Source organism: Chionomys nivalis, chromosome 4 (genome assembly GCF_950005125.1).
Source record: "Chionomys nivalis chromosome 4, mChiNiv1.1, whole genome shotgun sequence".
Lineage (NCBI taxonomy): Eukaryota > Metazoa > Chordata > Mammalia > Rodentia > Cricetidae > Chionomys > Chionomys nivalis.
The window spans coordinates 118,129,317-118,156,920 of record NC_080089.1 but is presented as its reverse complement, the minus strand read 5'-3'; the positions used below and the strand labels follow the sequence as shown (position 1 = coordinate 118,156,920).

At 50.2% G+C, this 27,604-nt stretch overlaps 2 protein-coding genes across 4 annotated transcripts in view; one reads left to right on the top strand and one right to left on the bottom strand.

Moving 5' to 3' along the window:
• Ano10 (anoctamin 10) overlaps positions 1-16,808 on the top strand; it is a 105,858-nt gene extending 89,050 nt beyond the window's left edge. For both annotated transcript variants that reach the window (XM_057767302.1, XM_057767300.1), the window contains exon 13: positions 16,282-16,808. In XM_057767302.1, the coding sequence (XP_057623285.1) occupies positions 16,282-16,347 (66 nt within the window). In that variant the 3' untranslated portion in view covers positions 16,348-16,808. The remainder of the gene's footprint in view (positions 1-16,281) is intronic.
• A 6,101-nt stretch (positions 16,809-22,909) lies between these two features.
• Positions 22,910-27,604, bottom strand: part of Snrk (SNF related kinase) — a 54,972-nt gene continuing 50,277 nt past the window's right edge. For both annotated transcript variants that reach the window (XM_057767033.1, XM_057767034.1), the window contains one exon: positions 22,910-26,293. In XM_057767033.1, the coding sequence (XP_057623016.1) occupies positions 25,126-26,293 (1,168 nt within the window). In that variant the 3' untranslated portion in view covers positions 22,910-25,125. The remainder of the gene's footprint in view (positions 26,294-27,604) is intronic.

Below are 27,604 nucleotides of genomic sequence, written 5' to 3'. Positions count from 1 at the left end.
CCAGGCTGGCCTTGAATTTACCCTTCCTACATCAGCCTCCTGAGTACTGGGATTGCAGGTATAATAACTAGCTTTATAGTAAATTGAAAAAAAGCAATAAAAAAGCAATGACATTGTAGATGGAAGTTTCTGTTCTGCTCAGTCCCGCAGCCAACAAAACAGCTTGAGGCTTGTATTAATTATAAACTGGTTGGCTTATTAGCTCAGGCTTATTATTAACTAGCTCTTACAACTTAACCCATAATTCTTGTCTGGGTTAGCCACATGGTTTGGTACCTTTGATCAGTGAGGCATTCTCATCCTGCTTCCTCAGCATTGGTTGACAACTGCAGACTGAGCCTTTCCACTTCCCAGAATTCTCCTAGCCTGGTCGCCCCTCCTATACTTCCTACCTGGATACTGGCCAATCAGCATTTTATTAGACAAGTGACATCTTTACAGGGTACAAGAGCATCATCCCACAGCATGACATGACTGCTCCTAGGCATGGCGGAGAAGAAGGTTTATTGTAGATAAAAGGGAGAGCATAGCCAGAGGCAGGGGAATCTGGGGGAGTCCAGAGACTGAGCTGGACCATGTGAGGAGAGAGGGTAGAGGAGCCGAGAACCAAGAGGGGCAGCCTGGGCCAAGAGACTGGTCAAGGGGGTAAAAGGTAGACCAAAAAGGGCCAGGTAACCAAAATGGCTGGATTATAGGCACAGGCAGCTGGGGGAAGAGCAGCCAGGCCCCTGGGCTAGAAAAGTTTAGTGTAGGGGGTTGGGTATGCCAGCCAGGAGGACTCTATAACAGGTAGAGACTGAGGGGCAGAGAGAGAACCTGCTTTGGCATGTTATTGGGCAACTCAATCAGCCGTTTGCCCTAGGTTTGAGATGGAATTTAGGGCAAATGACATTCCGCCTGTCAGGCACACAGAACAGGTGTTTGAAGCAATCCATCTTCTGTTCTGTTGTGATATCCACCTCCCTGAACTGGCCAATGAGTGGGCAGTGAGTCTGTGTTCAAATCTGGGGCCCTCGTTAGACTAGGAGACTGGATAGGTGTCATTCTGATCCTGTGGTTCCAGGATGACTGTGAAGTAAGATTCAGGTTGTTTCACAGTGACGAGTTTCCTAGAGCAGGTGTGCTTGGTAATACCATTTACGGCGGGGTAGGGAACCCTGGAGAGCAACCATCAGGAGACCAGACCATTTCATGTGCTTAGCAACAGTAGCCCGTTCTCCTCCCTTGGGAATTCTCTGCAATGTTGTTTCCCTGTTCTCAAATGTGCTGAGAAAAAGTCGTCCTTCCTGGTCCTCTGTGAGGTGATTATTTATTTATTTATTTATTTATTTATTTATTTATTTATTTATTGTCCTGCTTTCTTGTGAGGGCTCTAGTGTAGAGCCCTCAGGGCAGTTCTGCCAGGAAGGTGCAGGCTGTAAAGCTGGTCTTGACTCTGAGCCAGGGTAGGAGAGACAGTGCCTGTTGTGTTGTCTGAAAAGTGAGTCTAGAGTCTGCCTGCCCTCGCTCCTGCAGGGAACTTTTACTCCTCTGTCTTGGTGGAGACCGACAGGCTTATTTTTAATTTGCCAGTCTGGGTTTCCTGACAACGCAAGAGAAGATGAACTGCCACGCGTCTGAGAGGCAGCTCCTACCCTGTCTGTTCTCACATGTGATGAAGACTGTTTTGATTAGAGACAGATTAAATCTGGGTTACTTTTTTGTGGGAAGGGGATGTGAGGAAATGGAACTAATGTGTTGACTTTTTCCAAGTATGCACTACACAAAAGTTCGGCATTTACGTACTTGTATGTTAATGTGCATTGTGGGCTTTTCTCCCGGTAATAGCAGGCAAGGGGAAGACTTGATGAGTTTACATGTCTCTCCCACACTGTAGCCTGGCAGAGCCAACCCTGATCCTCCTGTTGAATTTGAATGACTGTTCTCAAAAGAAAGCATTCTTCCTCTGTGAATGACAATGATATGTGTGTGCGTGTGTTGTACATGCATGTGTGTTCATGTGTGTGTACATGCGCGTGTGCATGTGCATGTGAATTTATATGTGAGTGCATATGTTAATGTATGTGTGTTCATGTGTGAGTGCATGCGTGTGTAGGTACATGTGCATACATACATTTGCATGGACTTGTACTGGGGATGGCACTGCTACATGGGGCCTCTTCACTCTGAGACAGGATCTTGCTAAGCTGTTCAACTTGAGGTTGCAGCTGGGTCTAGGTGGACACAGCCTCTCCTGGCCTAATTCACTTTAAATGTTGCTGTGCTGTAGGGTAACAAAGTAAATGTGCCTCCGGGGTTGAGAGAAACAGCGGGGAGTGGAGAGAGGAGCAGGTGAGCACCCAGGTGCCTGAGGGCAGCCCCTTCCCTCTTCGCGGTTTGGTTTGGGAGTCTTGGCCACACTCTTGACAAGTGCAGACAAGAAAGAAAAATTCATGTGTGTGGTTTCTTTCCTCAAAGAACCCTCCAGCTATGATGAGATGTGAGGCATGCAGGCATATCTGGGGGGGAGCATCATCCCCCTTGACCTGGTGAGGTGACCCTCCCCCAAAGGAGAGTAACTGTTGCTTCCACAGCCCAGTCCTGTTCTCCAGAGAAATTCCAGGCCTGCACTGAAAGTCAGAGTCAGTCTGCTAGGGGGAAAGGACCTGCTTTCTTTGGCAGCATCCTTAGGCAAGGGATTCTAGGAGTGTTCTCAAGCTTGTGACTCCAAGGACTGGGCCACGGCTACAGTGTGGGAGAGACATGTAAACTCATCAAGTCAGATAGCCTTGGTTTGCCCAGGTGATCACTGCAGATTCCCCAGGACTAGACTCAACATATGCATCGTGGGTGGGGTGACCCAGAGGTGGTCACAGGCGGTCAGCCTGGGAGAAGCCAGCGCCATCCTTACAGGTGCCATGTTCCCAGAGGTGGGGACGGAGTTGGGAAGGCTGTGATGGGTTAGCATTGACTTTTCAGGCCAGTGGGGGTGGATAGGAGGTTTCCAGACTGTGCAAGCCCGCCAGTGCACAGAGCAATTCTCCACACTACTGACTGTCAGTGTAGCAGTGTGACTCCCCTTCGCCTCAGGGAAGCTGAGGTCGCCAGCGTTTTACACAGCCTCCGAATACGTGGCGACTGTTTAAACCAGTTTACTTTAGCTGACTTCACTGTTTGCAAGCGTGTTGGGTATGGGGAATGAAAGTGCCTGCATGTTCTGGCTTTTGATATGTGGTGGCTGTGTCCTGTGCGCTGAGCCAAGAATCTACCTGGGGACAGAGCCCCTTGCACCCCAGGAGCCATGAGAAGGTGGCGTGAGGCTTCCAGGAAGATGGGGTTTGTCCTAGGGACCAAGAGCTGCATTTCTGCAATTCTGAATGTGTTCATGCTCATCATAGAAGCATGTGGAGATTAGCCTGTGTTTATCCTGATGGTGAGGCAGAGGCAGGAGGATGGCTTTAAGTTCCAGGCTAGCTTGGACTACATAGTGAGTTCCATGCCAATCCAGGCTGAAGAGTGAGTGCCTGTCTAAAAAGAAGGGAGGATGGAGAAGGAAGGAAAGGTGGGGAAACAGAGGAGGGAATTGGGGATAGATAGGAAGGAAAAGCTCCTCACTCCAGAATTCAGCTGAGAAAGCCTGGATCTTTAACAAAGCTGAGGAAATGAGAATTGACTGTGGGGCCAATGCTTAAAGAAAAATTCACCAAGGACCTGAAAAACACAGACTGCCCACCACGCCTCTCTCATCTCTGAACTTAACAGTGCATTTCACTTAAAACCTCCCTCCCTCCCTCCCTCCCATCCCCCATCCCTTTGTTCCCCTTCTTCCCCCATCCCATCATCCCTTGCTCCTGATAAACATGGCTTCACTCTGGTTCCTCCTTAGACTCTTAGTCTGCACAGTTAGGGGGCTCTGTTTCATGGTCCCCAAAGGGACCCTGTGTCCTCAGGCTGCTGAGGGCAGAGCTGGACTGAGCTGGGAAGCCGACAGTGGCGCCAACTCTGGTTTATGGTTTCATTGTATTTTCCTGTCCTTTTCCACATCACACCTTCAATTAGATATTCCACCTTAACTTCAATTAGATATTCCACCTTAACTTCAATTAGATATTCCACCTTAACTTCAATTAGATATTCCACCTTAACTACTGTGCTGCTTGATGCAGGTAAAAGAAAATTGTTTTTTCCGGTTCCGAAGAAGTAGGTAGTTCCCCCTGGCAGGTGGCTGTTGAGAATCCAGTGTCACATGGATTTGTCAGTAATCAAGCGGTGAGAACCGTATGTTTTAGGCTAAAATTCTAGTTTTGAACAAAAGCCTAGACATGAAAACATGCTAAGGAATAATTTGCCAGTTCCTTATGTACTGAGGGAGAGCTGAGAGTCCATGACATCACCGTGCAGTGAGTCCTGGAAAGCCAGTGGACACTGCCTCTGCCCCTTCAGGGCTATGGCAAAATACCTTAGTCTGAATTATTCATGAGTGATACATGGTTATTGCTTGTAGTTCTACAGACCAGAAAACCCAAGGTTGAGGCTCTACTGGGCTCTGTATCTGGAGAGGCCTTGCTTACTGCTTCAAAGACAGAGCCTTGCTGCTGCAAGCTCACATAGGAAAGGGCAGAGGGGGCTTGCTCAGGTGTGTGTGTGTGCATGTGTCTGTCTCTGTGTGTGTGGGGTGTCTGTGTCTCTTGTCTGTGTGTGTCTGTGTCTCACACCCCCCTGCCCCATGTGTGTATTGGTGGGACACTGGCATTCAGCCCTGTGAACTTCCTGGGTGGAGGTGGCCACCATTACTATCACCACTCTTCCTTCCTGTGGACTGTGGAAACTCATGTAACTTCCTAAATAAGTATGTCAGTCTGTTTTTCTAGGACCCCCGCCCCTGACACACACCCCATGAGAGCCTGTGCCTCTGGTGTTCAGAGTTAGAGCAGTTAGATCAGTTTGCAGTGAAACTATGGGGCAGATCTTAGCCATCTTTTAAAAGTCCACATTTATTTAAAACTGCAAGAAATTTTGGAGCTGGTGTTTGCTTCACTATTTGATGTGTTTGGTGCATCAAATGTGTAGGTTGGGGCAATGCAGGGTCCAACACTCAGAAGCCCAAGGCAGGGGAATCACAACTATGAGGCCAGCCTGGTTATACACTAAGACCCTGCCTCAAAAAATCAAACCAAGAAAGAAGATTGGGGAAAGAGCCATGGAAGAGAGCCTGACATCTGAAAGGACCGAACAGTCTCAGTCTGGCTTTTACACTTTTGTTATACTAGCAACAGGCTTGGTGTTAGGGATGCATACCGGGTTCACTTTCCGTCCAAGACTCAGGCAGGCAGGTTGAGGCACCATGAAGGGTGGCTAGGGAGAGAAGAGCCTCTGGGCAAGCCGGATGTGACTCAGCTCTCAGCAGCATCAGCAGCCCTGACTGTGGTCTGGCCTAGTACCACCCCAACTCTCTCCTCTGTGAGGCCCATGTTCCTCAGAATATCTATCCTCTGCTACTTCTGGGCAGAGGAAGGAGGATCCTCCTCTATAAAACATTCTGTTTTAAAAGGGAAAACGTATAAAAATATAAATCCATTAAGAATGTTGAAAACAGTTGGGTGGTGGTGGTGCATGCCTTTAATCCCAGTACTCAGGAACCAGAGGCAGGTGGATCTCTGTGAGTTCAAGGCCAGCCTGGTCTACAAGAGCTAGTTCCAGGACAGGCTCCAAAGCTACAGAGAAACCCTGTCTCGAAGCCTCCCCACAGTCTGCCCCCCCCCCAAAAAAAAACCATATTCACAGCATACAGAGGTGTTGTGAGGAGGTTGCTTGTTCGTTTCCCCTGCCCAGACTCCTGAAATAACCACACAGAAACTGTATTAATTAAATCACTGCTTGGCCGATCACTGTAGCATATTCCTAGCAAGTTCTTACATATTAAAATAACCCATTTCTATTATTTTATATTTTACCATGAGGCTTGTGGCCTACCTACCAGCAAGGTTCCAGTTGGTAGCTCACATCTGTCCCCTCTGGCAGCTACATAGCATCTCCTGACTCCACCTTCCTTCTCCCAGCATTCAGTTTAGTTTTCCCACCTAGCTCTATTTCTGCTAAGCCACTGGCCAAAGCAGATTTATTCATTAACCAATAAAAGTAACACATAGACAGACGGACCTTCCACACCACAGAGGCGAATCCCACATCACCTCTCCTTTTCTGTCTAAACAAAAAGAAAGGTTTTAACTTTAACATAGCAAGATTACCTACAGCAAAATAGTTATTAAGCAAAAATTAAAGTTATAATATTTATTCCATTTATATTTGGCAAATTAAGGAAAATACTCTATCATCTATCTTAGCTTTGTGAGTCTAAAGTTTTATATCTAATCTTTTATAATTATAACTATCTTTCTTCAGTTCCATCGAAGACTCCAGAAGGATATAATGTTACCTAAGTAAACAGGAAGTGCATTGTAAGCAACTTCCAAAACTCTAGAAATGGCAGAGATATCTTGCTGCCTGGACAGTCACCCAAAGTTCTTCTGTAACATTGGGGCATCCATATTCAGCCTACAGACTCATAGTATCCAGCAGACTTTTCCATAAAGCAGGAAATTTTGAAGACAGTTCTATTTCGGAAGTCTGTCAGTCACTTTCTTCTGTGTCCTGCAGAATTTCTGACAGACTCTTTCATGAAGCAGGAACCCTGAAGGACTGTCTCACCTTAGGAAAGTTCAGCAGTCATTTTTCTGTGGGTCCTGCATGTCCAGTTCATATAGCATACCCAGTCCAAGCAAGAGCAGTTTCTTGCCCAAATGGCTAACAAACTCCGTAAGTAAAGCCTCTTTGATGCCCATCATCCTCTTGAAGTAGATTGGTGCTGCCAGGAGCAGACGAGTCTTATTGTCATGAAAAGTCCTAAGTTCTTACACATTTTAAATGCCATATTCTGTTAGTCTTTGAAAGGCTTGAAGAATAACTATCCATCTAAAATATATCTCTGTACATCTAGAAAACCTAACTAACATGACTACAAGTTGACCGTTATAGATGACTATTTATTAACCTGTATTTCTTTTTTAGTTGATTTTTATTGAGATATGCGTTTTTCTCTGCTCTCCCCCTTCCTCTCTCTTCCCTTTCAGTCTGCTCTCATGGTCCCCATGCTCCCAATTTACCCAGGAGATCTTGTCTTTTTCAACTTCCCATGTATATTAGATCCATGTGTGTCTCTCTTAGGGTTCTCACTGTTGTCTAGGTTCTCTGGGATTGTGAGTTGTAGGCTGGTTTTCTTTGCTTTATGTTTAAGAGCCACTTATGATATTTGTCTTTCTGGGTCTGGGTTACCTCACTCAATATGATGTTTTCTAGCTTCATCCATTTGCCTGCAAAATTCAAGATGTCATTTTTTTCTGTTGTGTAGTACTCCATTGTGTAAATGTACCACATTTTCCTCATTCATTCTTCAGTCCAGGGGCATTTAGATTGTTTCCAGGTTCTGGCTATGACAAACAAAGCTGCTGTGAACATAGTTGAGCACGTGTCCTTGTGGAACGATTGAGCATCCTTTGGGTATATACCCAAAAGTGGTATTGCTGGGTCTTGAGGAAGGTTGTTTCCTAATTTTCTGAGAAATCGCCATACTGATATCCAAAGGGGATGTACCAGCTTGCAATCCCACCAGCAATGAAGGAGTGTTCCCTTTACCCCACAACCTCTCCAGCATAAGTTGTCATCAGTGTTTTTGATCTTGTCCATTCTTACAGGTGTAAGATGGAATCTCAGAGTTGCTTTGATTTGCATTTCTCTGATGACTAAGGTTGTTGAACATTTCCTTAAGTGTCTTTCAGCCATTTTAGATTCCTCTGTTGAGAGTTCTCTGTTTAGGTCTGTACCCCACTTTTTATTGGATTATTTATTCTTTTGATGACAAATTTCTTGGGTTCTTTGTATATTTTGGAGATCAGCCCTCTGTCCAATTTGGGGTTGGTGAAGATCTTTTCCCTTTCTGTAGACTGTTGTTTTGTCTTGTTGACCGTGTCCTTTGCTTTACAGAAGCTTTTCAGTTTCAGGAGGTCCCATTTATTAATTGTTTCTCTCAGTGTCTGTGCTACTGGGGTTATATTTAGGAAATGGTCTCCTGTGCCAATGCGTTCAAGTGTACTTCCCACTTCCTGTTCTTTGAGGTTCAGTGTGGTTGGCTTTATGTTGAGGTCTTTGATTTATTTGGACTTGAGTTTTGTGCATGGTGATAGATATGGATTTATTTTCATTCTTCTACATATTGATATCCAGTTATACAAGCACCATTTGTTAAAAATGCTTTCTTTTTTCATTTTATAGTTTTTGCTTCTTTGTCAAAAATCAGTTAATCTGTATTTCTTAATTATAGATTACATTTTTAATGAGATGTACAAACACAATACCTTAATCAAGATCAGAAATATACATATAACAAAATTGACCTTAAATTTGTATAAATAGACCAAGATCCATACCAATGCAAAGTATTCATCTCTATAGCATATCCCCCATTAAATGTAAACAAACATTCATAAACAATCATTTAGGGAATTTGGGCATAGTTCTTTCCAGACTGCTTCCTGCTTTTTGTTGGGTCAAGTATTTTGGAAGGTATATGGAGACCTTTTGTGAGGGCGGGGGTCTTGGTACATTAAACCACAATAGTCTGGAAAGAATCCGTAGGTTCTTGTCCTCTGTGGAAACAAAAGCAGAACCTCCTTTGCAAAGCAATGTATTCTTAGACCCAAATTTTGAAGTCAAGATAACTTTTGTGCTGGTTTAGCTTAGCAGCCTCCAGAATCAAACGTCTCTCTGTATTTAGCTCTTTCACAGTCAAAAAATTAAAAGGAAACACAATAATATACATAATCCAGACTCTCTGCCTATTTTCCATCTTTATGTGGCTTATATTTTTACTCTATTGCTTTTTCTACAAGTTTAATATTTGTTTTATTATCTTTACTCCTTTAATCTATGACTCTGTACTCTATATTATAACTGTCTATACTCCTTTTCCTCCCTCAAGCCTACATACATTTATGTAACACTGTGACCCCTTTACAGGTCTTTTTATCTGAATTTTTCTTTATTGTGTGCATATCTGTAATTATTTTTTGACCAGGAGCACTTTTTTTAATGCTAAGCAAGCATGGCTAGGACCAACCCTGCCTATTGGCTCCACCCAGCCCAATATGGCAGAGGCATGTTCATTGCTTCTGAGAGCCAAGCAAACTGCCTCAGCTCCAGGGTCACAGTGTGTCTGTGTCACCATTAAGTAAGTTTTTTTTTTTTTTTTTTTTTTGAGACAGGGTTTCACTATAGCTTTGGCACTTGTCCTGGAATTAGCTCTTGTAGACCAGGCTGACCTTGAACTCACAGAGATCCGCCAGTCTCTGCCTCCCGAGTGCTGGGATTAAAGGTGTGCACTACCAGCACCTAGCCTACCATTAAGCAATTTGTAACAAACTGCTCACAGACCCCTTAAGTGCTCTACCTTCTGAAAGAGCCAGAGCTGTTTGCACAACTAGCCAGGAAGCCCTCCCCTAAAGAAGCTATGCAGCCTTGGCTGCCAATGCTGAGCCAGGAAGACCGCTCTTAAAGAAGATGCAGTGCCCCGCTTGCCACCAGCCAACAGAGCCCATCTTTAAAAAAATGTGACTACTTGAAGCTATGCTAAACTCTGTTTTTGTGTGTGTGTGTCTAGAAATTTTTTCCAAGCTCTCTCAGGTTTTATGTGGACATAGCTGCCCCACATTGGGTGCCAATTTGTAGATGGAGGCTGCTTGTTTATTTCCCGCCCACCCAGACCCAAAATAATCATATAGAAACTGTATTAATTGAAGTGCTGCTTGGCCTATTAGCTCAGGCTTCTTATTAACTAACTCTTACATCTTAAATTAACACATTCGTATTATTTTTTATTTTACCACGAGGGTCATGGTTCACTGATAAGGTTCCAGTTCTTTCTCCTTCAGCAGCTACATGACATCTCTTTGACTCTGCCTTTTTTTTCCCTCTATTTCTGCTTGGAGTTCCAGCCTTGCTCTATTCTGCACTGCCATAGGCTTAAAGCAGCTTTTTTATTAACCAATAGTAATAAAATATATTCAGAGCATACAGAGGGGAATCCCACATCATCCCCTCCCCTTAATCTATCTGAACACAGATTTGCCACCTTGAGGAGTCAGGGAAGCAAAGGCCATAAGGGATCCCAGGACAGACAGAACCAGGGAAGAGTGGGGTGTGTAGAACGCCAGTCCCAGAGGTCCACCAAGACTCTTTTTCATGTCTAGTAGGGCATGCACATGTGAGCAAACTGATTAGGGAAAGAACCATCAGAGTCGAGACCATCAAGCCTGGTGTGCAGGGTTGGACAGTGTGTTCCTGTAGCAGACAGAAAACTCAGAATCCATGGGGTGATGGGAGGACACTCAGGAAAGCCTGCCCCACTAGTAGGGAATAACTCCAAGCTGAGCCCTCCTGTGGACTTATCCAACAAACCATAAAGACATGATCTTAACTTTTAACTTCATCCCAGAACAATACAAAACTTCCCACGAATACAGACAAGCACATATACAATGGTGAGAAGAGCCAGTCGTCAGTTTGAACTGACCCAAGGCCGAGGCACATTACAGAATTAGTCAGTAAGGATGCTGATAGAATCATTAAGCTCTGTATCATTAAGCTATGGTCCATGTGTTGTGACAGTCACATATGCATCTGGTGTCTAAAGAGTAAAGCCTCAGATCGGAAAACATGTTAAATAGGATGATTGGCAGACAAGATGTTAGATGGGAAAAAAATTAGTAAATTTAAGGACACATCATAAAATGCAGCCAAGAGAGAGGACAAAATCTTAAAAGTGAAGAACAGGGCATCACCACGCTCCGGGATGCCCAGCGATGAAGGACATGGATGGCAAATCTATAATGATCTCATTAAGGGGTGGGTGACTGCTGACCCCTTGCTGTGAGGACTACAGGAGGAAAGTCCACATTGTGCTGAAGGCTCTGGTGGAGTCAAGCCAAGAAATGTGTGTGTCTGTCTGTCTATCTGACCGTGTCTGTGTGTGTAGCCCCTTATAGGAATGGGAACAGTTTCTGCAGTCCTGGGCAAGCTGGGAAATGTGGTCTTTCAGCAGGGACATGCGGGGGTTGGTTGATTATCATTCCCCTTAAGTTCTAGCCAATCTTGTACAGCGGGGTGTACAGCCACTGTTTTGAGAAGATTATGAATTCCTTTGCAAGATGGAAAAAGTTCAAAGAGGAAGCCAGGAAAACAAACATCCAGAAGAGGCTGAGGGTCAAGAGGCCAGGGAAGAAGAATTCTACACAGGGAAAGAGAAAACTCCAGAACTACTGTGAGGGAAGGCCGAGGACAAAGAGGACCCCAACCCCTGCTGGAGGAAGCCTGGGCATGACCACTGAGGCCTGTCTGGGGGACAGGGACAGAAGGGGAGGGCAGCTGGCTCCTGGTGGGATTTCCAGAGTTGACAGCCCCTCTGCCAGTCTATCTCAGCTCTGACAAATGGGGTGGGAAAAAGTTTGTGCCTGGCTGCTGCCCCTGGGAACTCAGCCTGCTGGTAAGGCTGAGTGGGAGGGGAGGGTGCTGAGCCGGGCTTCATCTGGGTGGGGGCACCCAGCTCACTAGTGGAAAGGGGACCCGGAGAAAAACAGCTCCATGGAACAGACGGCAAAGAGCACAGCTTAGGTTCAAGCCAGGCTCAAGACCAGTGAGTAGACAGCATCTCGGAGTCCCCAGGATGGGCTTGGCAAAGCTGGCAGTGTGACTGGGGGCTTTCACGTTCTGATGTGGGCAGGAACAGCACAGTGCCCAGACAGGCCTTCCCACTCCGTGGATTCTGTGCCCACGGGCTCAGTAGGGAGGGTACCCAGTAATTTCCAGAAGAATGAGAGGTTTTAGGGCTTTGACAGCCTGGAATAACTCTGGGTGGTTTCCATATAAAGAGTCAAAACCATTAGGCAAACCTGACTGGAAACAAGTGCACACAGCAGCCCTGCGCAGGACTGGAGAGCGGCCGAGCAGTGCCACTCAACAAGGCCGCGGCAGGCTCTTTCTGCTGTCACGTCCAGACAGCCTTGGCATGCTCGCTTCATCGCGGTCTCCAAGTGGCTTCCGCTGCTCCAGGCAGCATACACTCAGCCCTTCTCCAAAGACAGAGGAGAGGGAACCGGCAGACCCCACTTGAGCACCATCACCCAGGGCCCCTTGACCAGGAAGGTGGCTGGCAGTGTGACAGGGGTGAAAACTATGGGCTCTTACCACCAGGGGGCAGCAGCGGGAGCAGCGGCTTTGTTCTGAGAAACTTGTGCGCACAGTGGGGGAAACCTGAACCGGAAGACAGAATGGTGGGGCACATCCAACAGGAAAACAGGAGACTGGAGGCTTTGGGTGCAGGAGCCTGCAGAGTGAAGGAAGAGGGGCAGGCTCCAGGAGTAGCCAGACCAGAACTAGTTAAAGTCAGCCAGGAGGAACCTGATGTCCTGTATTTCATTTTAATTTTCTTCATCAGTCACAAAAGTAAAAAAAGGGAGGGAGAGGATGGAAACTGAGAAAGAAAACAGGAAGGGAAGGGGAGGAAGCCCGAGTGAGGCAGGTGTGTGGCTTCCTCTGTTTCTACTTCCCGCTGGCTGACACTGACGCACTCCTTCGCCTGTCTGTCTGCTTGCTTCTTGTTTTCCTGGTCAGGGTCTCTCTATGTACCCCTGGCTGTCCTGGAACTCACTCTGTAGACCAGGCTGGCCTCAGACTCTGAGATCAGCCTGTCTCAGGCCACCACCACCACAGGCTTCTTCTCCAGGCTCCAGGTTGCTGCTGAGCCAAACCTGGCCCTGTGTTCCCAGCGAGTTCCTGGGCGCAGGCCCTCAGCCTCACTCCTCCCTGCTGGGCTCCAGACTCCACACTGAGGGACTCGGGGGACCCTGGTAGGGTATACATAAGAACTTCTTAGTGCCCTTTGGGCAGTCGGCCTAAAAACTCTGAGAATCTTGTTAAAATGGAGATTCTGATTCAGGGTCCAGGTGAACTCCACACCCTGCCATGTGTCAGACTCCCAGGCCACAGTGAGGCCTCAGGCCGTGGAGCATACCTGACATGGCTGGTGAGTCCCAGACCTGCCTTTCTCCACGGAGGCATTCGGGAGAGGTGGGCTTTCTCTGAGACTGAGGCCAAACACTATCCCTCTAAAGCAGAGAAACAATAATGGCGTCCACCTCACGGAGTTAGGAGAGGAGGGGTCAGTGGTCTCAAAGAGGGCTGAGTACAGAAGGAGCTGCTGTCACCAAATCTGGGACATACGGCAAAATATCGAATACCTTTCTTATCACGTGGGCCAAACCTGCGTTGGTTTGGAGGTCCTGCTTTGGGACACTATCCCCTCAACTGGAGCCATGCTTTGTTTCAGGGGGGCTGGCGGAAGACAGGTTTCAGGTCCCTCCTAGTGTGGCCTTGGCAGGGCGAGTTACCTTATTGGGAGCCATTTCATTGAATTAATACGGTCAGGAGGTGATCTGAAGAGGCTTTTGGACCTAGAAAGAAGAAAACACCCCAAGTGGACAGAAGTGTCTGCATTTGTCTGGTAAGAACAGGCAGGAGGGCGGCAAGGGACTTAGGACACAGCCCAGCGTCTCAGGACCCACTGTGCGTATCTCACTTTTTTTAGGTTAAACATAAGTGGCTTGATCTGGCTCACACTGCAGGACAGGAGGCTCCGCAAAGTCTTGAACCCCAGGGCCGGGTCATGAGAATCTCGAGGGACACAGGACCCATGTCCTAAAACCTAGCTGTGAGGACCAGTCCTCAGGGGTCCGTTTGTTCCAGCCAGTTCACCACGGCAACTAGTGCAGCAGCGGCGCCCAGTCCTCCTGGGTCCTTCTGCAGGGTGACTTCAGGGATATTGGTCTGGAGTGTGTGTGTGTGTCTGGTTTGTTTAGTTTGGTGTGGGTTTTTTTTTTTTTTTTGGTTGTTTTGGGGGCAGGGTCATGCTATGTAGTCCAGGCTGGCCTTGAAAGCTCCACCCTTTTGCCTCGGTTTCCCTAGTGCTGGCCCGTGGCTGCGTGCCACACCTGGCCTCACATCTGTTCTGTTTTGTTCTTCACCTGAGTTCCGACTGTGGAAAGTGTAACACTGTCGGAGTTACTATTCCACTGTCAAGAGTCGCCCAGCGAACAATTCCTTGTGAATATAAAAGTCTCGGTTTTCAGGTTCTACACCAACCCATGTAGGGGGTGTAGCCACGGTGGTGACTCACTTAGTGGGTTCAGGATGCAATGAATGGGGCACGAGGCTGGTACATCCATGTGCGGAGGGTGGGGCTCCTCGCACTATGTCGGCAGTTTGTGCCTTTGAAACGATAGCAGAATTTAAGTTGTGAAGATACACTCTTGAAATGTTGGCTTAAGAGAGCATTATAAACAGGATACCTGTTTTACAGGGTTTGCCACTCTCAGTGTAAAAAACTGTCCCCTGAGATCATGTGAATTCCCCAGTTGCCAGCCTGGTCCTCCTCCAGGGAAGCATTGGTCTCTAGGAAGCGGGAAATGGACGGATCAGAGAAGCAAGCTTGTCAGCAACCTGTGGGAGAAAGGGGTGCCACCGGCAGCCATGTGAAGAACGAGCGGGGCAGTTGTTCCATGGCACACTGCTCACCTCCTCTTCGGTCCGCTCGCTCCCAGCTCTGGGCTGTGCTTCAGGTGCAAGAAGGTCAGCACCTTGGCGGCAGGCACCCTGTCACCCTGCACCCAGGGTGGGTGTGTGATGTCTAATCTAGAATACTAACTAGCTGCCATTGTGATAACTACAACAGACAGTTGTCCTGCTGAGACCAGTTAAACCAGGACTGAGGTGAGCATTGAGTGAGTGTGAACTGGAATCAGACCAGTTAAACCAGGACTGAGGTGAGCATTGAGTGAGTGTGAACTGGGATCAGACCAGTTAAACCAGGACTGAGGTGAGCACTGAGTGAGTGTGAACTGGAATCAGACCAGTTAAACCAGGACTGAGGTGAGCACTGAGTGAGTGTGAACTGGAATCATGCTATCCCAGGCCACCGTCCTTGTTCCTGGGAAGCCTTGGGTGGGGGAGCCAGATGTCACGGCTCAACTAGGGAAGCCACCTCAAGAACCTCCTACAGTGTCTGCTGTTCACCCAGGTCCTGGAGACCAGATGCCCAGCTCCAGGTAGCCACAGCCTTCCGAGTGAGATTGTTGGGCCCAGGGTTTGGGTGCAGAGAGATTTTAAGCCCGGCAATATCTGACGGGAAGCAAATTTTCAAGCACTTTTAACAGAGGGGTCCTGAAGTTTTAGTGTGGGCGTAGCTAGGCAAGAGTCTGAGTACAGGAGGCCAGTGGGGCTGAGATGAGCAGGGTCTGCTGTAGCCATCCCAGGTCTGGAAGATCTTCCTGTAGTTCCTCACGGTACGGGGAGGGGGACACCCAGCTACACAGCTCCTCCAGGCTCAGCTTAGGTAGAGGACCATTTGGGACGTGAGTGTTTGGATAAGTCACAAGTTAAAACAAATCCATTGTTTCTTCACTCTGCCGATACTTTATAGGGAAAGGTCAACTCTATTGTGCTGCCTGATGTTTATGCAGGTTCTAATTTCAGGGTCCTCAGAGTCCAGTTGATGTCTAAAGGGGCGACTTTACTCCCATCTTCCCCACACAGAGAAACCGAAGAGCTGAAGAATGACCTAGAGATGCCCTTCAGCTAGGGCCTGACTCAGTCAGGAATCTCCAGTTAGGGTGACCTAATCCTGAAGGTCCAGTCACAGAGGGAGGCACAGGGGGACACGGCTCAGCTGGCATCCTCTGCTTTAAGCCACATTTCAGTGTGTGCTCACTGACTAGCAAGCTGGGCAGAGCCGAGGAGGCCATGCTCTCCCATGCTGCAGGAGGAGGTGTCCCCAGGGAGGCTGTGGGTGCTGTGCAAGGCAGCCCTGTGGCTGTGGACGCAGGACCTGAGAAAGGTGCTGGACCTGCCTGTAACCTGGAGTCTCTCAGCTCATAAGGACAGGGTAAAGACTTGGCCTCACTTTGCTGTCCTGTCTTTTCTGAGGCCCCCAGTATCCAGGCTCACGGGAGCATTCTGTCTATACCAGTCATTCCCTCCAGCCTGGTGAGGAATGCAGGAAGCAAGCCATGGGCAGTGGCCAAGGGGCACCTCCTTGGGGTTCACTCCTCTGCAGGGCCTCTACAGGACAGGGCCTCTGCCCCGTCGGTGCCACCACTTGGATCTCCATGGCTCACCTGGTGCCCTGTGTTCTCTCAACAGCAAATGAAACTGGTGGCAGAAAACCTGAAGGAGGAGTCCCAGGAAGACAGAAGGGAAGCTACCTGAGCCCCAGAGCGCTGGCCGTCCTGTCCCCAGCCTGTCCTGAGGAACACCTGCATCACACCTGCACAGGGCGGGGTACCACCTGAACTCGGGCCAGGTGCTGGGCGGTGTGAAGTGACGGACACAGCGGGCACCCTGGCCCTGCAAGGACTGGTTCTGTGGGAGAAGAGGCTGGGACCCTTGGTGGCTCCCTAGTGCCCTCTCATCTGGACCCTCCCAGGGCCCCACGCCCCCCTCCAGCTGCCTCACTTTGCTCCAGGGCCTCGGCTGCCCTTGAGCTCCATCCCTATGGAGTCCCCAGCTTTCCACACGGCATTCACAGGGCCCACGGTGGGGTGGCAGCTTAGGGTCTGTGCCTACTATACTGATTCTCAGGAGCCATGCTGAGGGGTCCCCACACCTGAGCTCCTCTTGGTTCTCTATGGCAGTGTGTTGGCTGACTCTGAGCTATTAAAGGCGGTCCTCACCCGACTCCTACTCCCTCCCAGATTCTGCAGATGCTTCAGCTGCCCCCAGAGCTAGGTGGTGCCGTGGGGATCCAGGAGCTAAGAGAAGCCTCAGCCAGGCCCAGGTTTTCTGGGGACGCTGCTGCTGCTGCTGCCACCCAAGGGAAGCCCGGTGTGGGCCGGGACCTGTAGCAGAGTGGTGTTAGTGCCAGGGGTGATGTCGGCCATCCCAGCTGAGCCTACGGCGTTCACTGACTCGAGTGTGACAGCCCACCTGGGAAGCAAGGTCTCCAAGAGGGGGCGCTGATGCCCTTGCTGGCCCGTGAGCTCTTCCCCAGCAAGAGCTGGGATAGCTTGCTCCACACAGCTTGGGGGGGGGGGAGCAGCAAGAGCTGGGATAGCCTGCTCTACACAGCTCAGGGGGCTGCACCTGCGTGCCCCATTTTACCAGAGAAGAGGTGGCAGCTGGCTCAGGATCACTTGTTTTTAGGAGCCCTGCTCTGGCTTTTGTCTAATCTTGGAAGTAGAGACACTTCAGGTCATGCTACTGCAGTGGGTTTTGTGGGGTTCCTGATGGAACTTCCTAGATGAGGCTCATGTTTTAAACAACCAGAAAATGGCAGGCACCAAAGAAGACCTAAGCCCTGGTACCCCAAGGTCTTCCCCTTAGTCCAGTCTGGGCTCTTGGGCGTGCTGGGAAAGGAAAGAATTCAAATTGAGGCCCTGGCTCCTGGTCCCCCACAGAGCCTGAACCAGGGGATCAGTCACAGGAACAGGCTGGCTGTGAACCAGTGACTTCTCTGCCCACATGCGGCCCCAGCTGTCGCCTTTGCTAGTGGATTCCCCTCTGCGAGGGGCTGTGCGAACCTAGCCAGGCTTCCCTGTGCTCACGACTGATGTTCCTGTGTTCCCACTTGCTTGGCACCAGGGAGAACAGGAGCCTGCCCTGGGCCTGTGACCGCCGAGATGGATTTAGGAGCACAGCAGGTGTTGGTCTGACAGACTGGCCGGGCTGCAAGTGTCCCCAGGACTGAGCAGATGGGTGGTCTGTTGTGCACAACAGCCATTCGAGACACTGTGGTTTGAATGAAAGAAGGTGTGGGTGACCCTCTAGCTGTTCCCCATCCTGGTGTCTGTCTGGGAAGGTGCTGTCCCACCCTGCACCCTGCCCCTCCCCTCCCCACCAGGCCACGCCCCACTCCAACCCACTAGGCCACGCCCCACTCCAACCCACCAGGCCACACCCTCTTGACCCCTCACCCACTTCACCTCATTCCCCGGTAATGTCCTGGTCACTGATCCACCAGCCTGTTCATTGCTGGTGTCACTCAGCCCTCAGACGAGCCATGGCATTGCCCTGTGAGCCTGGGGGTCCCTACCCCACTCCACCTGCCATCCTCAGCCCCCATGATGACTCACCCAGAGGAGAAACCATCCCTTCTGCCATTCTCCCTGGCTGCTGAAGAGCCCTTGGGTGGTCACCCTCTGCTTTCAGTTTCTTGACCATCCTGATTACCAAGAGCTGTGGGACTCCAGCTCTTCTCGACTGCTCAGACGACGGGATGTCGGCCCCCACCTGGCGGGCTAAGAGTACCGTGAGTCAGTGCCCAGGGCAGTGGTGGCTACCAGGGACGGGCCTATAAAGGCCAGAATAAAATTCAAACCATTTTCCTCAGAGCGGGGTGGTTGAGGCCCAAGGAGGAAAAGGGGAAGCTCCACCCTGAGAAATGAGAGGAGCCTTTGGACACCACACCTGGTCTTTTGCTCACTATCCAGAGGTTTCCACAAAGGTCACAGGGAGGGAGGCACACCGCGTAGGCCAATCGTGGGAAAAGAACCTTGGCTTCGAGAGCCCCAGGCCCGAGGAGCCAAGTGTCAGCTCAGTCTCTCACACAAGCCTGGTCCCACAGGCCCTGCTGGACGGCTTCCCAGCAAGACAGACGTAAAGCATGACATGGAGCTGAGTCTGGGTGCAGCCCTCACCAGGAGGGAGGCGCTCCAGGGACAGCTACCCAGTGTTCAAGTCCTCGTACCAGCAGCTTCCAGAAGCTGTATTCAGGGGTCCAGGCTCAGGGAGACCTAACCTACGTCCCAGAGGCTGTGGAGCCTGGGCCTCACTTTGCCATAGGAAGGTTTGGAGGGCTGGTTCCTCCCACCACATGCAAGGCAAACTTGCCTCCCTCCAGTGCAAGATATAACTGCCACCAAGTCCCACTGGTCAGAACTGGAGGGCAGTGGGGTTGGCCCTAGGCCCAGTCACTCACAGTCAAACTCCATAGCCTGAGGTGCATGACCAGCTCTAGTTCTGAGCCACAGACACCCCAGGCACCGCCCTCACACCCTTCCCTGGAGCTCCAGTGGGCGTTCCAGTGCAAGCCAGAGCACCCCGTGGTGGCTCCAAGGCAGACTATACCTGTGCCGGCAACCCCAGGTGGCCCTAGGGCAGGAAGGGTGTCAGGTGGGGTGTCCCCCACCCCCTTTTCCGTTTGTATCGGTCTATGGCACACTATTAATCCCTCCTAGCAGACTCAGAACAAACTTCGAAAGAAACTCAGCCAGGCTTCAAAGTAGAAATCCACCCCCCCCCCACTTCCCTTACACTGGCTCCATTCGATGGGCAAGGAAGCGGGTACACAGAACTTGAGAGACTCACCCTTTGCCAGCTACCAGGATGGTGCCTTGCCCATAGCCCCCCACCTCACAGATCTCCTTCCCAGCAAAGCCCTGCAGCTCCTGCCTGCCTCCTTCCAGCAGGAAACAAGTATCAGGGAAAAGGCTAAAGATCACAGGATGAAGGCCAAGACAGGCCTGGAGTTTACAAACCCTGCAGCCTCTGGGGACCATGCCTAATGCAGTGTTTCCACCAGTGACCTGACGGCATGGGCCTGGGGCCTCCATGCTCCACTCAAGGGTGGTCTGAGGAGAAGGGGACCCAACAATCTGGAGCCTCTGCCAGGGCAGCCATGTCCTCAGGTAAGGGGGCAACGTGGAACAGGTGAGCTGATAGAGGACAGGGAAGGAGGGGCGAAGAACTGACTAAGGTTCGGGACACCCAAAGGTGCTCACAGAACATTTACCAAGCCTTATACATTTCTAAAGACTGAAGTGATTGCATTCTGATGAAAAGACAGAATCTAGCTAGAAAATTCAGCAGGGCCTGACATGGGAAATCCCCATACTTGAAAATTAAGCACTTCATAAAACATCACAGTTTAAAGATTTGTTTATTTTTATGTGTACGAAGTATTTGCCTACATGTGTTTCTGCACACCATGTGGGTGTCTTATCCAAGGAGGCCAGAAGGGGGTGTTGGGTCCTTTAGAACTGGAGTCACTGATGGTTGAGAACCACCGTGTCCTGGGTGCTAGGAACCCAGTCATCTGCAAGAGCAGTCAGTGCTCCTAACCAGTGTCATCTCTCCATCCCTGTGGGTTAGTTTAAAAGGATCTCACGTTTCTGAGTAGAGAAAAAAACAAGAGAAATAGAAACCTGAAGGAACTCTCAGGGTGACGGAGTCACAGACCTGAGCAACCACAAAGGGCAAGCGAGAGCATCACACATTCATGGGATGTGGGATGAAAGAGAGGCGTGTGATGTAATTGATTGTTATGGGATGAGGGATGACAGAGAGGCGTGTGATGTAACTGATTGTTAACACAGTCTAGGATCAGGAGGAGCCTGGAGAGCAATGAATGCCAGGTGACTACAGAAAACCGGGGCTGAGAAGTGGGCTCATTGCTACGGTCCACCTGACAGTGTGCCGCTTAGGTTTCTGGGACTGCTCTGTGAGAGGACGGCGAATCTGGAACTTTGGGCCAGGAAATTCTGTAGGCAAAGATCAATGGGCTATTCTGGAAGGAACCTGGAAGACAGGCATACTGAGGGCATGTGGAGGCCCCTTCATGAGGTTTCAGAGGGACAAGGACTCTTAGGAATGGGGCTGGAGACCATTCAAATTATATTCTAGCAAAGCATTCATTCTCGTTCTGTCCATCTCCCAAGATCTGCAGTGCAGGTAAGGATACAGACTGATGTGTTTGATGGAGGAAAGTTCAAGAACGTAGAGCGTTCAGGCTATGGCCTGGCAGCTTTACCACCGTTAATACAGACCCAGAGTGAAAAACCAGTACAAACTAGGCAAAAAGGTTTTAAAGATTCAGTTTGATGGGGAAAAATTCAGGCAAATTTAAAAGTCTCAGAGAAAGAGCACACACAGACAGAGCAACAGTGCTGTAGTCGAGTCTCACGGAGAAACTCGTGCTCCAGATAAGGAGCCCTGGAGAGAGAGTGTAAGCTCAGGATCTCAGGATGCCCCTGGAGGAGGGGTTCCCTGCTCAGGTCCAGGGGCCCAAGCTGCATACCTAGCTGGCAGCAGAACCTGGCAGCATTGTCCACACTGCACGCCGAGGCCAGGCAGTCTGTGGCAGTCAATGGCCTTGAAAGCAGGTCCTGAAAGGCTGCTGTGTGAAGCTGTGAAGATGAAACCCAAGGATGTTAGTTCAGAAGCACGGGGCTGCTGCTGAGGAAGAGTGGAGGAATGGGATGGAGCCTGAGAGAGGCTGTCTGTGCAGCAGGGGCAGAGCAGGAGGCTCTTGGAGCCCAGAGATTCCATCACAAGCCCCACTGCTAGGCATGGAGCTGCAGGACCCACGACCAGCCCCAGGCTTCTCTTCTGGTATGGGGACGTTCACTGGGAACCACTATGTCGGAAGCACGTAGCTGGTTTATAGGCATTCACAGCTAAGATACTTTGAGCCTCAGGTAAGACAGCTCTGGACTTTTGAATAATGTTGGAACTGTTAAAGACTAGGGGACTCCTGAAGCTGGACTAATTATTTTGCATTGAGATAGCCATGAACCTATGGAAAGAGCTAAGAGGCTGTGGCTTCAAAATGCTGTTTGGAGATCAAGTTGGCAGTGGGTAGACCTGTCATGTCAGAGTGACAGCATCCATTGTCACCTAGGAGACAGTCCTGTCCATACCTGAGAGGACTGTCTATACTTAGCCTTTGGGGAGGTCTGAGAGGAATTATGGGCTGAGGCAAACCCCCTCCCCAACTGTGGACAAATAAAAGGGGAGCTGAGTCCAGCATTCAACTTTGCTCCCTGGTTGTAGACATGCATGACCAGTCACCTCGAGCTCCTGCCTCCATGCCCTCCCTGCCATGGTGGACTTTAGCCCACCTTCCTCAGGCTGCCAGCCAGGTATTTTGTTGCTGGGTGAGACAGGTCTCTGATACAGGCTGCTACCAAGAATCCTGGTTCACGGAACTTCTGCGACTCCCATCTGATGGGCAGGAGGCATTTCAAGGGCAAGTCTGGGGCCTGGAGACTGTGATTCTCTCTGGATATATGTAGGTGTTCAGTCGAAGAGGAGACTAAAATATGTCCCTGGCAGAGAGGTGGGTGTGTCCGGAAGACTGGCCGTGTGTGGTTTGGAGCCCGCATGAGTTGGCGAAAGTGAATGTTGAGGCAGGGAGGAGCAAAGGTCTAGCTAGAAAATGGGGCTTTTCCAGCTTGAAGAGCCCAGCCACCATTCTCACAGGGATGAAGCTGGGCCCCGGACGGTGACAGCCTAGGCCAGCGGGAAGGCTAAGGAAAAGGATATTGACAAAAGACCTTTCTGGATGTGTAAAAATGGATTATGGAAATGGTGACACAAACCACTGAATGCTCGAAGACTCACTGAACTGTGTGACCGTCAAACAGGGCAGCATGACAGGAGCCCCTGGGTTCTGCAAGTGGAGGTGACAGTGACTCAACAAAGTCGCCTGTCCAGGACCCAGCGTGTCGCCAGTGAGAGAGGGAGGGCTGCAGGAACACAAAGGCTGACCGACTGAGGCAAAGGGCAAGGGCAGACCTGGAACCAGGAAGACTGCAGGCAGGGGCTTGTGGTTTGCGAAGCTAGGGACGAGCCAGGCGAGGAAAGCAGGTGAAGTAGTTACAGCTCTGTTCTTCTGTCCAGGCAGTGTTAAAGGAAAGGCTGCCGTCCTGACGCTGCGGGCAGGACCGTGGTTTCAGCCCCCTCCCCCACAAGCGATGGGATGCAAACTCCACCGCCTTGTGCTGGACTCGCACAGACAGAGCGACACTCGAGAAAACCACACAGACTCGGCGACTATTGCTGAACACCGTATGTCACTTTATTATTGATCACTTCCCGTCTGTCACACACCTGTCAATGTCACACAAGGAGAAAGACTGGTCAGAACTAGAGGCAATGACCAATCAGCCAACGAGTTTGTGTTCTCAGCGCACACCAACTCTGACTTGGTAGGACATCTTTGTTCAGTCTCATGACTATTAAAATTGGTGTCAAGATTGTCACATCTTTAAATACAGATAGAATTCCAGAAGTACATAATTATATATATATATATACACAGAAAAATACAAGACTAACTTTTCCCACAATATTTAATTTATACACTACTGTAACTCTAGGTGACTTCTGAAGACAGGTTAGGGGACAAGTCACTGGTTAGAGCAAGAAGTAGTTTGGTCCACTATTGGTGTGATGGTGCTCTGCTCCCGCCCCGTGACAACATCCCAGGACATAAGACACATGCACAGACATCCACTTGTCAACAAATGGGTAGACACCACTCAACAGACATGTATGTGCCCAGAGGGTCACCAACCACACACAACTAATAAGGCTATGATACAGCTCTGCAGCATAAATGGCCAACACTGCTGATCTAAAGTGAGCACCGTATATACACCTGAATATAAAACCACTGGAGACCAAACGCATACGGCTGAGTTCAGAGGTGCCACTCCGAGGCTGGACGTGACCACAGAGGAGTATGTACATTACTTGGAAAACAGCTGCGACAGAGTTTATTGCAATGCCCCTATAAATGTCTCTCCTTGCTCCCACGGTCTCTGTGAACCACACTGGTTTCTGGCCCTTTGAAGATCCCTGCTTAAGAATTTCAAGCAAATATGTTCTATGGCTTCACCTACACATCTATCTTCATCACTTTCATAAATGTCACGCTGAACGGGACTGCAGCTTAAAGCACAAGCAGTTAGCCTAGGTCTAGGAAGTATCTTAAGTATCGCTTTTGCTTAGCATAGTCAGGTTATACTGTGAAGTTCGGAGTAATATACATTAACCCTAAAGGAGCCGACTGAGTCTGAGCATTGATGAAAGTGACTGGCCTGTGCCCTGCCTGCTCTGAATTACACGGTCACTCAGAGTCAGGAAAGAAAGCGGCAGAGTGTGGGAAGGACCCTGGGCCCAGCGACACCCATCCCACAGGTTCCTTACGTACTGCTTTCAAAACCCCTAGGGCACATTGTGAAAAACAAAACTAAACCAGCATCTGGGCTTCCCGAGATTAGGGAAGACGTGCATCGAGAAGATGCCTGGGGAGACGATTATCAGTCGGGACCAGAACTCTGGTCAGTGTGCGGCAGGAAGGCGGCTTGGAGCACTACCCTTTCCTGAGGAGTTCTCGTCAGCTGCTCTTTGCAGCTGAGCCAGATGCTGCCATGGCATGGAGAAACCAGAGGCCACCTAACCACCAAGCTCCTGAAAAACCAATTCCAGGAAGCTGTTTTACTGTCAGTGTTGACTCTGCCACCATCTGTGTGCGCTGTGACCACTGCAGCGGGAACTCCAGTGTCTCCTCTCCACACAGGTTTGAAGGAAACCCCGCTGTGTCCTGCAGGGGGACTTATAGAGCCTCTTTTTGATCTGTCAGACAGACAGACATACACTCTAAGAGTTAAGACGAGAGTTCACCTCATCACCTCACAAAAGATTGTCTCCTTGTATTCTACAGGGGAAGCTGCCTCACAGAGCTAAGTAGCTGATCTCACCTACTACAAACAAGAACATCTTTGTCAATGAAGACGTAAGAGCCCCAACTGTTTTCACACTATCGCTTAAGACAAACAGGTGTGGGCACTCAAACCGTGGCTCGGTTCTTGGTGCATAGGCCCTGGGGGGCTGGCAGCGGCTGTTGCTCCGCCCAGGCCTGTGGGCATCACCACGTTATTGCTTTGGTTCTGTCTCAGGCACCAGCGTGCCTCAGAGCATGGAGTTTCCCTATCACCGGAGGTCAGGACAGGAATTTGGGCTTTTCACAAGGAAACAAAAGCATTTTCCCTCCAGGTTAAGTGCAGAACATGAATTTCTAAGCACTCCGTTTACGTTGGGTTGCAGATAGACAATTTCATCCTGGTCATCCACACTGAAATCATGAATGTAAAATCACACAGTAGACTTTTCGGCTGGAAAAGAAAAGTAGCGTGTAGCAGCATGCACAAAGACCATGCATTGTCACGTCAGAACAAATGAAGTGAGCGGAGCGCGCTTTACAGGTCAGATGACGTGGCAGCAACTGGCGGGGCTGGAAGCACAGAGCAGCCCTTCCTTGCGGCTGCGCTGGATGTTCACGGAGATGGTCTTTTCGCACAGAGGTAGCTGGAGCACGTTGTTCCGCAGCTTCTTGGTCCTCACGGGGTCCAGGTCAGCAGCGGGGCCAGGGCCTGGGGTGCTGATGCACATCTTCCACGTGGACTTCTCCTGCACCTTCACGCTGGAAAACAAGGCCTTCTGCGGGTCCAGAATGTACTTGGCGCCGTGCAGCTGGGAGCCTAGGCACAGGCTCACAAGTTTGAGGCTCTGCACAAGCTCCGCACCACGTGGAGCAGCGGAGGCCGAGGCTGGGGGGGATGAGGAGGAGTCGGGGCCTGCACAGCGCCGCGAGGAGCCTGCTGCACCTGATGGGGTCCCGCCTGAGCCACCCTGGCTGCCACCGCCCGTGCCCTGCTCGCCCGGGCTGGTCTTGTCCACCCCACCACCACTGCTAGGCTTGCTCTGACCGCTACCATCACCCTCACTGCCCGGCGGCCCCTCGCTGCTGTCACGCCGGTGCCATGAGTAAGCAAAGCCGCTGTCCTTGTCCAGCCTCCTGCGGCTCTCAGAGTCATCATCGCTGGTCTCAGAGCTGCTGCAGCTCGAGCCGCGGCCCTGGCTTTTCCTGCGGTGGTAGCGCTTGTGCACCGTGCCGGGCGAAGCGATGTTCATCTTCAGTCGGCTCAGCTTGGGTGGCAGGTTCTCGTCCATGTCGAACTCATCGTCGGACTCGCCCTCTTCGAAGATCTGGTTGAGCACCGGGGCACTCTTGCGGGATGTCAGGCGGTTCGTGACTGACGGCTTCCGGCGCAGCACCACCTGTGTGGACAGAGACACAGGCTTCTTGTCTTCCTCCTCCTCCTCCTCATCTTCTTCCACCCTGAACAGACACTTCCGCCCACTGGCAGCAGGCGTCAGGCTCGCGGGTGGTACAGTGGGCAGTGCTGGCCCAGCCAGCTCCGGGAGCTCGTCTTTCTTGGCCGAGTCACACAGGCCTTTGCTCCTGTGGCCATTAAGAACACTGTCAGCAGCCCGAGCAGGAGACTGTGGGACTGTGGCGTGTGACAAAGGCGTGGCAGTGAGGTCGTCCTCAAGGTCTTGGGGCACATCGATTTTGGTTGGCCATGACTGCCTGTGTGACAGAGGAAAGACAACCGTCATGTAGTAGCTGGTCTGTCCTGGAGAGACAAATAGCTCAGTGGGTAGAGTGTTGGCTGCCCAGGCGTGAGGACCTGGCCACCCACAGCACATCAGATGTGGCAGGCCGAGCACCATCACGAGGTGGTGGATAGAGACTGGATTAGTTCCAGAATCATCGGCCAGCAATTCCTGCACACATGGCAGAGAAGACCCTGTTTCAGACAAGATGAAGATGAGGACCAAAACCCAAGGTATCCTTAAATCTCCACACCCAGCCATAGCACACAGGCCCTCACACACACAGAGCTAGGATGAAACCCACAGATGTACAAAGCAGTTCAGGTTTATCAGCAAGGATACCAGAGGGACATGTGGCCGCCAGAAAAGAACATGGGGCACTCAAATATTGGGGTGGCACAAGTTCTCCCTAAACCTCAACACCACACACATCTACCCATACACCCATGTACACCTACACACATACACACGCTCACCTTCAGACAAGCTCATCTACACACGTGCACATACAAACATGCTCACATGCATGTGCTATCATCTACACATACACATGTACACCTACATACAAATATCCAATATACTCTCACAAACACATGGACAGACTCATATGCACACATGTTCATCACACGCACCATCTACATATGTACATGTACACACACACACACACACAAACTCTGGCTCTCACAGTGTAGATGAGATTCACCTAGTATAAATCCCCACACAGCATACTGGAGAGCAAAACTGTTAAACCCTGTCTTTCAATCTGGAGGTCCCATGTGGGAGGCTGTAGAGGGCCCAAGTTCCTGACTGTCCTCTGCTGAGGGCATTCGCGATAGCTATTTTCATAGTGACATCTGCATTTCATACCAATTAAAACTGCAGTTGTAAAATACCTCAGCAACTTCACAGGAGGAAAAACTACTACTTGCCCCGGCCACTGCTGGAGGTGCAGAGCAGGCAGGTTTTCAGTGGGCACCAAGTGAGAAAAGAGCCAGCCAGAGAGCACTGAGCGAGGCCCAGGATAGGAGCTAAGGCACGGAACCTGCAGTTGGGCCATGGAGAAGGAGGAGCAGCATGGTAGGATGCAGGCTCAGCTCTTCTCCATCAGCTTAAAGCAAAACCCACTGAGTAGCCACACTCAGGGGTAGCCTTGGAAAAAACCTGGTGAACAGTCCCACCCATGGCTGACACAGTTCGGCGGCTCACCTTTCCTGAGCACGTGACACTGGACTCACCTGTCCAAACGGTGACAACCAGGAGAGCCCAACAGGGGAAGAGCACATGT